At 38.4% G+C, this 12,727-nt stretch overlaps 1 protein-coding gene across 1 annotated transcript in view; it reads left to right on the forward strand.

Annotated features, from left to right (window-relative positions):
* The window catches only part of LOC133071040 (complement C5-like), an 86,229-nt gene that overhangs the window by 9,188 nt on the left and 64,314 nt on the right, over positions 1–12,727 (forward strand). The window contains exons 4-8 of the mRNA XM_061163276.1: positions 4,426–4,496; positions 5,795–5,886; positions 7,210–7,292; positions 9,586–9,676; positions 11,484–11,598. Of these exons, the coding sequence (XP_061019259.1) occupies positions 4,426–4,496; positions 5,795–5,886; positions 7,210–7,292; positions 9,586–9,676; positions 11,484–11,598 (452 nt within the window). The remainder of the gene's footprint in view (positions 1–4,425; positions 4,497–5,794; positions 5,887–7,209; positions 7,293–9,585; positions 9,677–11,483; positions 11,599–12,727) is intronic.

Below are 12,727 nucleotides of genomic sequence, written 5' to 3' on the forward strand. Positions count from 1 at the left end.
AGAAGATGACAGGTTGATATCACTGTGAGCTTTTTAACACTTGAATTTAAGTGGAGATAGGTTTCCAACTTGATCAAAAGAATCTCAATCCCCAGTAATTTTTACACTTATAAATATAATTTTAATTTTAAATTCATATGGAAATTGTTAAATAGTTGTATGGAATTTAGTTTTAAATTTAAATTTTAAATATAAATCTTAGATTCATATGGAAATCACAAAAATCAACAATTACATTATCTACCCTGTCAGTTGTTCCCATGTAGGAAAAAAGCTATTTAAGAATTGTGAAATGTAGTGTTAGGTTTTATTATTAAACAAGCATAAGAGGTAACTGCAAATATAATTTTGGCAATGTGAAAACAATTCATTATAAAGTAGCAATCATAAAAACATTCTATTACTTTGGAGCTAATTCTCAAATTCAGAAAAAAAAATCAAACCCTATGGTATCAGATGTTTCAGCAAAAAGTAAGTGAAGTCACATAAATAAATGGATATTAATTTTCTAAGGAGATCCACCTAAAGAAAGTTCCTATAAGAACACTGTTTTGTATTAGTGGTTTATCTGTCAGAGGGGGAAAGGACAGGGTAGCCAATCAACCCTCTGACTGGTAAGTGACTGGATTTACTCCCAGTGAACGAAAAACGAAACACAGAGAAGTGTGAATGCTGCCCACGTGTGCTCAAGTATCTGCAAAATCTTCAGTTCCTCCTTCACTCCCTGTTGCCGAAAGTAACTTTTAAGCAAATCAGAATGGAATTAGAAGAGAACTGTACATGGAAGGGGGAGGTTCCGGAGTTTCAATAATGGCATTATTGGTGAGGGAAAGAGGACGAGAGGCAAGACCAGCCAGTTTTGTTGAAAACCTGTCAGGAGTCTGTACTTGCTACAGGTTGACTGATGCTGATGACAGTATGGAGTGGAGTGGGCCTGCGCCATTGCCTTCTTAGCAGGAGTTCCTGTTATGACCAGCTTAGAAGGAAAAGGCCTAGAGAGATTGGGGTGTTACTTCCAGCTATCATTGCCAGGATAGCATCCTATTGACTCCAAGATGACTTGGTGTTCATTGAGATAGTCTCTGCCCATAAAGTTTGAGCCCTTTTTAAGCATCATACCCCGAAACAAATATACCCTCACCCTTGTCCTCCTCCCATATTAGAGGATGCTTCTTTGATTGGGTCTTGTTGACACTACTTACCATTTAGGGTTCTCATCTTTTTTTTTTTTTTCCTTGTTTAATTTTTGGCTGTGCCCTGTGGCATGCAGGACCTTATTCCCTGACCAGGGATTGATCCTGTGCCCCTTGCAATGGAAGCACACAGTCTTAACCACTGGCCCTTCAGGCAAGTCCCTATGGTCCTCATTGTTGTCCATCAAGCAGCCTGATACCCAGACCCTGGGACTTCTGTTAACTCTCAAGGTTTTCCTTAAGAACAGCCCCATTTGCTATTTCTTTATCAGAACTTTACCATAAAAATATGTAGTATCTTCATCTTAGAATAGAGATGAGAGATCTCTAAGATCTCTCTACGACCTATTCTATCTTAGAATAGATCACAGAGAAAACCAGAGCACCTCCCTCTGAATTTTCACTCATTAATGAGAGGTAGTGAAGTATAGTTGTGAACAGCAGGCTCTGGAGCCAAGTTGTCTGGGTTCAAATCACGGTTGGGGCTCTTATTAGCTCCATGACCTTGTGTGAGTTAATCTTCCTGAGTCCCATTTTCCTCATCTGTATAATGGAGATAGTAATAGAACTTCCCTCACAGAATTGTTGTGAGAGTTCAGTGAATTCATGTGTATAAAGCACTGCAAACACTGCCTACCCCAGAGTAAGCACCAGGAAAGCATTTCCCATTACCATTTAATCTATGGAATAGCACAAAGCCTTATTTACACAGAAGAAAAAGAATTACTGAAAAGTAATTCTTTTAGAAATTAATTACATCTTGCTGTTTATAGCTCTAATGTCCCAGTCCTCACATTTTAATCTGAAGATCCTTGAGGGATTTTTCATATAAGTATCTTTAGGATAGAGGCTTAGATCTTCAAGGCTTTACAGGATAAAGGATTTCAGAGTATTGACCAAAATGCTTCCAATTTCACACAGCCTGTGTCCTGCCTTCCCCTCCTGCCTCATCACCCACCATGCTGCCCCTCGTCCGTGGACACCAGCCAAACTGACGTCTTTTCAGTTGTTTTCTTACACTGTTTTCCCGTCTGTAGTAAGACCTATGGACCTCTTCCTGGCACATCCATGCACCTTCCTTGCCTTCTAAACTGCTGCTCAGCTCTTCCGTGCCATCACACAGAGGGCAGCCTTCTCTGCTTCAAAGCTCCCTCTGTCACCCTCAGAAAGCTGGGGGGTGTCCTTTGTAGCATTTTCCACCCCTGGAATTTTAGTGTTTGCCTCTCTGCTCCACTCCTTTAGAGGAATTCCACGTCTGATCTGTCACCATCATATCTCGGTGCCTAGCACAGTGTCTGCACATAGAAGGCGTTCAATATATATTTTAAAAGTCTATAAGCTATACCTTTGGTACAAAAAGCATTTGTGGAACTTGCCTTTGATATACCATCGCTATGAAGACAAGATTAATTTTCTAACCTAGCACAAACTGAGTTAGAAAGTGGACAAGTAGTAGCTATAGAAATAATAAAAAATAAAATAAAAATAATAAGCATCCAGTGGTTCATTATTATGTTCTGGGTTATGCAAAGCGTTGTCTCATTTAGTCTCATGTGCTATGAAGCAGATACTAGCAGTGCTATGTTACAGATGTGGGATCTAAGGGGTAAGAGGGATTAAGTATCCTGTTCTGGGTCACGTTACAAAGTGGCAGAGATAGGAATGAAACCAAAGTTTTGAATTCCAGGGCCCAAACTCTTAACTTTTGCGGCACACTGCCTCCGGCAGCATCCGCAAATGCTGATCCACAAGCATCCCTGAGTGATGCTCAGGGCTGGACCAGGTATGTTCATAAGGCAGGAGGGAGGACTCGAGCTGAGAGACGGTGGTGAAGGGACAGCAGGGTAGAGGGGTTTACTGAGCATTTCATTTTGGTCTTATGGTCTCAGTGAAATGAATTTTAGAGAGCTTAATATGTGGCTTCTTAGGTAGAGCTTTGCATAATACCGGCCCTTTAAAAGGTTTATGACATCAGTTCAATTTTATTTTGTGGTTAAAGTTTTGCCCATGAAATGATTTGAGCATCAGAGAAACCCTAGAGAAATTATGTCATTGGAAGGAATTAAATCAGCATGTCTCAAGCAGCTAAGAGTCAAAAGCTAAGCAGATGTGTTTGTTTAAAAGGTGGGGATCTATTCCCTGACAGAAAGAAATGGAAGATAACTAATTGTTATTGAGCCCCCTGCCGTTATTCTTTTAACAATGAACGAATAATTGTAGGATCTGACTCAATAAATATAACAAAACTGTACAATTCAAAACTATCCTTAGCAATAATAAGAGACAATTTGGGGCCTTGTTGTAAGAGTGTATAGTCTGAAACAAACCACCTAGTTTTTCATTAAAATCTTCAACTCTGAGACAATTTATTATACTCCAAATATAACCACTCCAGTATACTTGGGCTTCCCTAGTGGGTCACATAGTAAAGAATCTGACTGCAATGCAGGAGACCTGGGTTCGATCCCAGGTTGGGTTGGAAAGATCCCGTGGAGGAGCGCATGGCAAGCTGCTCCAGTATTCTTGCCTGGAGAATCCACATGGACAGAGGAGCCTGATGGGCTACAGTTTATGGGGTCTCAGGAGTCGGACATGACTGAGTGACTAAGCTCAATATAACCATAGGGTAGACATCACTATTTTACTACTATGAAATTTTTTATAAATATTGGCCTAATTACATATATAACTAATTTTGTACTATATATTCGTTCCACAAAAGATATATACAAATACATTTTAATAAAGTGAACTATTCTTTAAATTCATTAGAAGTAGCTCTTTAAAGGAATCCAAAAGGATTCTCTTTAAAACAAAAATTTTTTAGTGATGTGCTAGGAAAGATTGAAGGCAGGAGGAGAAGGGGACGACAGAGGATGAGATGGTTCGATGGCATCACCTTCTCGACAGACATGAGTGTGAGCAAACTCCATGAGTTGGTGATGGACAGGGAGGCCTGGCATGCTGCAGTCCATGGGGTTGGAAAGAGTCAAACACGACTGAGTGACTGAACTGAACTGAGCTGAACTGAAAAGGATTCTCAATAAAAGAAAACATTTTTAGTGATGTATTTGTCTACAAGCTAACATTTTCTTTCTTTTAAATACGAATTATCATATATGATTATGTACTGAATCTTTAAGATGAGGCTCATCTCTTTTAAGGATGATTATTGCAAATATCAAAATACTGTGCTTCACAAAGTTATTGATGATATCAATTATTCTTACAGTAAAGGTTAGAGTTTATTCACTGAATGATGACCTGAAGCCAGCCAAAAGAGAAACTGTCTTAACTTTCATAGTAAGTATGTTTATTTAAATAATAATTTTATATAAAAATTTTAAACTTATTTAAATTTTCATCAGGACGAGATACTTTGTTCCATAACCCTGTCCTGACACCGTACTAATTTATCCAATGTTCAGAAATGGTTATTGAACACCTTCTGTGTGTATAACATTGTAGGTTTATTCCCTTTGCAGTATGTAAAAATCTCATGAAAATGAAAATCTCAACAAGTTATGGTTTTGAACCAAGTCATTTAAATACATCCTTCATGATACCACCCCTCAATCACTAAGAATTCAACTTAGTGAATTAATCCGTCGATTCAACTAAGAATTAGTTGAATGTCTATTAAGTATGACATTTTTGATTTGCACAATACGAGGTAAAGAATTACAGCCCGTGGCACTTACACTTGAGGAGTTTAGAGTTCAGTAACTAGCACACACTAGCACGTGGAAAATAGATCTAACCCCATGAGATAACGATCAACAATTATCAGCCTTTCATGAGCCGTGATGGACATAACAGATGTGTGCAATAAATTCCCGAGGTCTTCCCAGTTCATGTCAAAACCCTACAAATTTTTGTGAGGAATTAACTGCTCACCCAGTAACAGTAGGTCCCTCACTGCAGGTTGCAGCACGTTTTTCTCCTACTCAAGGAACCAAAAAATCAAAAGTCTTAACAGAACACGAGTGAAAAAGAGGGCTGTATAGGAATAACCTTGAATCCTTTATAACTTACAAAAATTATGAAACTTTCACATCTGACTATTTTATAATGAATTATTTGAGAAGCATTAGTGTGTTCCAAGATTGTGGTTGATAATTATTGACATAACCTGTAGACTTACAAAATTTCTAGCTAATAAATGAATTTCACAGCATATTTGCTTTGGAAAGTTCCAAATGAACACATAAAAAATTTAGATTCCTGTATCTGTAAAGTGTGTAAGCTATTATTTGGTTCATTATAACATCAGTTTTTGTCATAGTTATTTTTTCTAGCCATACAATAGAGAGTTGAATCTCTTCTAGATAATTGAGACTAGGATAGCCTGGACACTGATTTACTTTTTTTTTTTTTAAATTTTTAGTGAGGCAGGAGATGGAAGAAAGTCAAAAAAGGAGGAAATGGCTTAAATGAGCCATATTTGCCTTTCACAACATCTAAATGGTTTTCCTCCTTCATATTTAATTTGAAGACATGGATTTTTGTTAGTAAATATTTCTATCAATCAAAGACAACGTAATCAGTTAATTTTTAAAATGTGATTTATATGCTTGGAAATTGTCTGTTTTTATTCAAAGGATCCCGAAGGATCAGAAGTTGACATGGTCGAAGAAAATGATTATACTGGAATTATTTCTTTTCCTGACTTCAAGATTCCATCTAATCCTAGGTATTTTAAAGTTTTTTTTAAATAAAGTTTTCTGTAAAGCATACATCTGGAATGTTTGGTTATGAGGTAGATAACCAGTCAAATGGAGCCACCTAGTGTTAACAGAAAGTAAGTGTGAAAGAAATGAAGATGTGCAGTCTTTCCCTGTCTAATGAGAAGCAAGGCTCAGCTTCTGGCAAAACAAACAAACCACTCCCAATACTTCTCACCAATCTTCTTTACATGTAGAAATTCAAATTTGGAAGAAGCAAAAAAATGGTTCCCAGGCCTTTTTCTCTCTATCAAAACCATCAACCTTCCAACCTTCAAGGAATCTGATAGACTGTCAGTCTAAAAGGCTGGTGTTGTCCCATGTCTTGCTATGACCAATAAAAATATTGGTCTCCTGTAGTCTTTACTGCATAGACTATCAGAAGACAGATTTCAAGAGGGAAGATCTTAGTAAAGTCATTTCCTCCATTTGGTCTCATGCTAAAGGATTAAGAACATGTTTAAACAGAACCCAATGTGATAAAAATTTAGTGAACACATTCCTGGGAAATGTAAAGTACAACGGGAATGAGAAATTTAAAATAGAAGTAAAAAATACATAGTCGCTGCCTCCAACGAACTTAAAGGAGGACGAATAAGTGCATATAAAAATGACTGAAATATCACTTTAAAATCTTCTTACAGTCATTTTTGCTCTGCCCTCTAGAAGGGAGTTCATAGTTTATTCACTGTACTGAAGATCTTCTAGAAATTTGGATGAAATTGAGGGATTTACATAATTTGGGTAATTTTTAAATTGTGTACCTCCTTGAAAATATTCCATAATAGCAAAGAATAATTGATCCAATTATTGTATAACTATTATCATTTCTCCAACTTCGTCTTATGCCAAGTGGTAGATTATGCCGGATTATGTATCAGCCATGATAGCCTCCTATGACCATTTCTTCCCTACCCCAGTACTTTTTCACAGGTTTCCCCTCTGCTTAAAATGTGCTTCACCTTACTCCTCACAAAGCTGGCGTCCTCTCATTCTTTAGGACGTGTGTTAAATTCTCTCTTTTCAAAGAGGCTATCTTGGATGCACATCGAATGTAGTCCCTCTCTTCCTTTTTCTTTTCTCTCTCCTTTTAATTTCTTCTTTTCTTCATGGCACTTATCTCAGTTTTGTAAGTAATTCTTTATTAATTTACTTGCCTTTACTCCCCACTAGACTATAAATTTCTTGAGGACAGGGGTCTTGTCTGTATTGGCCACTATTGTATCACTAGCACCTCAACATAACAGGCACATTTCATGACTTCCATAATTTTAAATATTTTGCTTCCCCAGATATGGTGTGTGGACCATTCAAGCTAAATATAAAGAAGGCTTTTCAACAACTGGAACCGCATATTTTGAAATTAAAGAATATGGTAATTTCTGATGATTAAAAGTTTACCTATCTAGAGTTAGCATTTTTGCAATAATTCTTTTCACGAATGAACTTAATGCAAAATCACTCCCAGATGAAGATGAGGCTGCTTGCTGGTATGGTTAGAAGTACTGATTGAGGCGGTGGGAGGAGTGGGCGTTGTCTGAATGCCTAAGCGCTGGGTGTAGCTGCCCTGTTAACCTTGAACAAGCGCACCAACCTTCTGGACTTGTCTTCCTCATCATAGAGCTCCAAGAGACCTAGCCCCCTGAGGAGCTTGACTGGTTCAGGTCCTTTTCAGAATTAGGATTTTAGGAGAAACTATCAGAGTTGAGGTGAACGGAACCTGGTAAAACTAACAGGTGACTTACTCACTTCATCACAACCCACTAGTGACAAAACAGGAACATTTGCATTTCCTTACCCCTAGTCCAATGCTATTTTCCTTCTGACCCAGAAATTCCTAATACATTGATCCAAAAATATCAGATGTTCTTACTTTGAAATTAATCATATTAATGGATTAATAATTAACATATAAACTGCTTAACCTTTCCATTTCTTGTAGTTGTTTACTGGAGTATTTGTGTGCTCTGATATAAAATTTAACTTTGTTTTGCTTGAAGTCATTTTTTAATTCCCCCAATAGAATCATAATAATGTGGCGAATAAACAGTGACAAAACAAATTTACTATAACGAAACTCAGCTTTAAAGATTATAGGCTCTAAATAACATACAATCCTAACTGGTCCCCTTTCCTCCAAGCATTTTTGCTGCTTCTTGTACACATCTAAAATTTATCCACCTCTTATTATCTGCAGCCTCGCATCGATTTTATCACCAGGGTCCCTCATGGACTACTGCAAACCCACCCCCAGCCCCCATTGTCATCTCTGCTTTGGAGCTATTCTCGCTGTCGTGTTATTTCATTATTGAAGTCCCCGATGCCTCCTCATTCCCATCTCCTCCTCTGCCTCATTTATACCACCCCAGTAATGGTGACTTTGCAAGTGATCTGCCTACAACCCCCTCCCCCTCCCTCTTACCTAGCCAACTCCTACTCACCTTCAAGTCTCGGTTGAAAAGCCATTTATTCAGTGACGTTTTCCCTAAATCCTCTTTCCTGGGAAGGACTCCCTGTAGTCACTTATAAATATCAGCTCTCATAACGGTCTTAAGTGTTTGTGTAATTCTTTGCTTACGCTTGTCTTCCCTGCTCGACTGTGAGCTCACTGGGGGCAGGGTTTGTCTGTCGTGTTCACTGGTGTATCCCCGTTGGTAGGAGTGTGCAGGCTACAAGGCAAGTAGGTACTGGATGAAACGATGAAATATTTTCCTCTACTTCATATCTTGGAGAGAACGTATCTGCCTTCATCGTTAATAACATAGGAATGCAGCCCAGAGCAACAGATTGCATTGCTCTTTGACTTCTGTTTTCTCCCACATTGCAGGCAGATTCTTTACCATTTGTGTTACCCGGGAAGACCCTTTCACCATCTAGAAAACATATAAGCCGTATCCGACCCCATCTCACGTACTCTCATGTGACAGTCTTTACCTACAGTATCAAGGTCATACAATCACCCAATTTCTGTTAAGTGTTGTGCAGGTTAATAGAATCTGTAAGCCTTACTAACCAGGCCGTGTTAGAACAAAGAGAAGACAGTGCTATTTTGGATAACTGAAATTGTTTTCTCTTGGGCAATCAAGATACCAAAGAGACAGGAGAAAAAAATCCCTCCTTCCTTTCTGCCCTAATTTTTAATTTTGCATGAAGCTTCTTTCTTGTAGCTAATTGTAAGCTCTCTCTTATTGACTAAAGTGAGAGTTTTATGTTGGAATTTGGAGACTGGATGGATTTTATCTATTAGGCAAAAAAGAGAAATGTTAAACAAGCAAGAAATTTCTGTTTCCATTTTCAATTTAATAAACATTTGTTGAGCACGGACTATATTTGTGGCTCATGAGAGGGGTGAGGGGGGAGACATGCAAAAATAAAGAAAATAGTCTTTTTTGTTTCAAGGAGCCCATCCTCTAGGGGAGGAAGTAGTCGATTGCCTAGAAGTGCTGAAATCAAAGTATAAGTAAAGTTCTTCTAGCACGTAGTGTATGACTAACCTCTGATTGGTGGAACAGGAGGCTTCCCAGAGATCCTGTTGGTGATGATGTTAATGACAAGGTGCATGCTGTGCTGATGTCACAGCTTATCCAGCTATGCCAGAAATACAGCTGGTTGCTGTGCTTTAAAGACTAATTCAAATGGTAATGCTGCTTCTTTGCTTTTACTTTCAGTGTTGCCACATTTTTCTATCTCAATAGAACCAGAAAGTAATTTCATTGGTTATAAGGACTTTACTAGTTTTGAAATTACTATAAGAGCAAGGTAAGAAAGTTTTTTGTTTTATTTTGTTTTCAGATTTTTCAGTTAAACTGAGTGCTAACTTTGGTGACATTTGCCCAGAGTGAGATCTTTGATTTTTACCCCCAGTTTTATTGAGATAAAATTGACATATGACATTGGGAAAGTTTAAGGTGTACTGTGTGGTGAGTTGATACATTTATGTATCGCTGAGATCTGTGATTTAGTGGCAATGTCTGGCATGACTTTGAAACTACCTGACTGAGAAGACATCACGCCTATAGTTTATTTGCTCATACTGATTTTAGCTGATTCTGATTTTAGCCTGGTTGATTATTCATCAGCCAAAAAAAAAAAAAAAAATCCTAAAACTGTAAGTAAGTTCAGTGTGTATGGTTAGGAAGCAGCATGCCTTAGGATACTGGGACTGAGATATTAAGCTTTAACTTCTTATCATTTGTAATGGCTTCATCAGCCAGCTAATGCTGCATAACTGCTTTGGGACGCAGTGCCTTAAAACCGCAACTATTTATGAGTCAGCTGGGCAGTTCTGCTATCTGGGCCAGGCTGATGTCAGTGGGGCTCACCCATGTGCCTGCAGTCAGTTGGCAGGTCAGCTGGGGGCTGGCTGGTCTAGGGAGGTCTTACTCAGATGCCTGACAGTTAACTGGCAGTTGACTGAAGCTACAAGGATGACTGGACCATGTGTGTTTCTCATCAACCAACTGGCTAGCTTGTAGCAGCAGCAATGTTCAAAGAGAGAAAATGGGAGCATAAAAGTCCTTTTGAGGTTCACACTTTGGGACTAACACACTTTCACTTCCACCACATTCTTTTGTCCAAAGCAAATTATAGCACCAGCCTGAAGGAAACAGACTCCCTTCACACCCTTTGCATGCAAAGAGCTACAAAGGCAGTAGACACATGGGGAGGTGGAGAATTGGGGTTATTTTTATAAGCGATCTACCATTTAAAAATGACCTAATATAATTATTAAAAATAATAACCGATTTATATAACTATATATGTCAGGCACTTTTCAAAGCATTCTGTATGTATTAGTTCATTTAACCTTTACAAAACTCTATGTGATAGATACAATTACTATCCCCACATTACAAACAGAAAAACGAATATACATAAATGTTAAGTAATTTGCCCAAGATCATACAGCTAATAAATCACATGGTCTCTCTTGTTCCAGAACCCATGCCCTCAAATGCTACCATATACTGCCTCTCTTACTAGCATTTATTCCTCAAATAGAGTGTTGGTCACTTAATCTAAGCCACTGTAAAAGGCTTACTTGACAGAGAATTGTAGAAATGGACTTCTTTTAACAGAGAGACTTACTTTTGTTGTTCAAACTACGAATAACAAAAGATCCTGCTATCATTTTTGCTACACAGAAAGTTTTCTTTATCATTATTTTAATTCTAAACTAAAAAAGGAGATATGCAGTTAGAGTTTTTAAAAAGAACTTATGTAACTGTGAGACTGGGCATGCTCCTTTAAAAGATGTAAAAGAAATTAAGAGCAGTTCTCCACTGTTATCAAAATCATTGAGGAAGTGATGTGTTTTGTAAGAAAGAGGCCCAGACCTGACTCTTTTGATCTCTTCAAGATCAGTTTATTTCATCTAGCACATAGTAATAAAAATCTGTACTTTGGCTTTACTATGGTGGCTTTATGAGGATGAAATGTGATAGTGGATGGAAAGGCACTTTAAAGTATGTCAAATGCTTTATGGTTTTAAATTGTTATATTTTGTCTGGATTTTATTATTGTAACCGTGATAGCAGAACAATTTTATGGTATGATTGTTTGACAGATATTTTTATAATAAAGTCGTCAATGAGGCTGATGTTTATATCTCTTTTGGAATAAGAGACAACTTAAAAGATAATCAAAAAGAAATGATGCAAAAAGCAATGCAAAGCACAATGGTAAGAGGTTCGCTTGTACCTAAAAATCCATCATGAATGCTGGAGATGGAAAGTCACTTCTGTATCATCTAGTCCACTGTATTGTTTCATGTAGGTGTGGAAATTGAAGCTTAAAAACCTTCCACTGACTTCTCACTATCCTGAGGGTAAAGTTCAGTTCCCTTGTCATCAACCCCCCTGCCAGCCCATCTCTCCCTTTCTTCTCCCTTGCACTGGTCACCCCAGTTTTTCAAACCTGCCCGTCTCTCTGGCCTCCAGGTGTTTGCAGAGCTGTTCCTTCCGCTAGGGAGTGCGCTTTCCCTTTGTCACCCCCTGCCTCTTCTCAGTGGAGCGTGTTTCACACTTTATGTTGCAGTGGTTTTCAACCAAGGGTGATTTTTTAACCCCAGGGAGACATTTGTGGGTGTCACGACTGGGCAAGAGGGTCACACGCGCATTTAGTGGGTTGAGTCCAGGGATGTTGTGAAACTCCTTCAGAGCAGTGGTACCCCCTGCTCTGAATTACTCTGCTCTGCAAAGAATTACCCTGTCCAAAAGGTCAAGAGTGCTGAGGTTGAACAACCATTACAATTAGTAATGCTTTATTTACTTCTTTATCGTTCTCTACACAAAACTCTTTGGGGGTCTGAATCATTCCTGCTATATGCCTAGAGCCAGCCTGGTTGCTGGCAAAAAGGAGGTGCTCTATGAAAATTTGTAAGTGAATGAATGAATGGTGAACTCACTGAGAAGTTATCGGTCTGTAGTTAAGGACTAGTGCTCGTTAGAGCTCAGAGGGGTGCCCTGCTGCCCTTCCCCAGGTCAGTGCTCTCTGCATCTATCCTCTGGGTGGGAAGGGCTCATGTCATTTTCTTCACCACTGCACTGTCACAGAGCTTGTATCATCAGTTACTTAGCCCTTGCTCTTTCAAAGTACAGTTTTATTTAAGATGTAAGCGCCTCTTTTTTAATGTAAGATTCTATGTTAAACACTGAGATTTAAAGCTACATAAGACAAAAATCCCTGGCCTCAAAGTACTCAATTTTGGAAGAAAAAATAAGGCAAAATCTGTTTTACTGTTGTGGTTAATAATTACATAATATCATATGCTTCGCTGGTGGCTCAGACAGTAAAAAATCTGACTGGGGT

This window comes from Dama dama, chromosome 16 (assembly GCF_033118175.1).
Source record: "Dama dama isolate Ldn47 chromosome 16, ASM3311817v1, whole genome shotgun sequence".
Taxonomy (NCBI): Eukaryota; Metazoa; Chordata; class Mammalia; order Artiodactyla; family Cervidae; genus Dama; species Dama dama.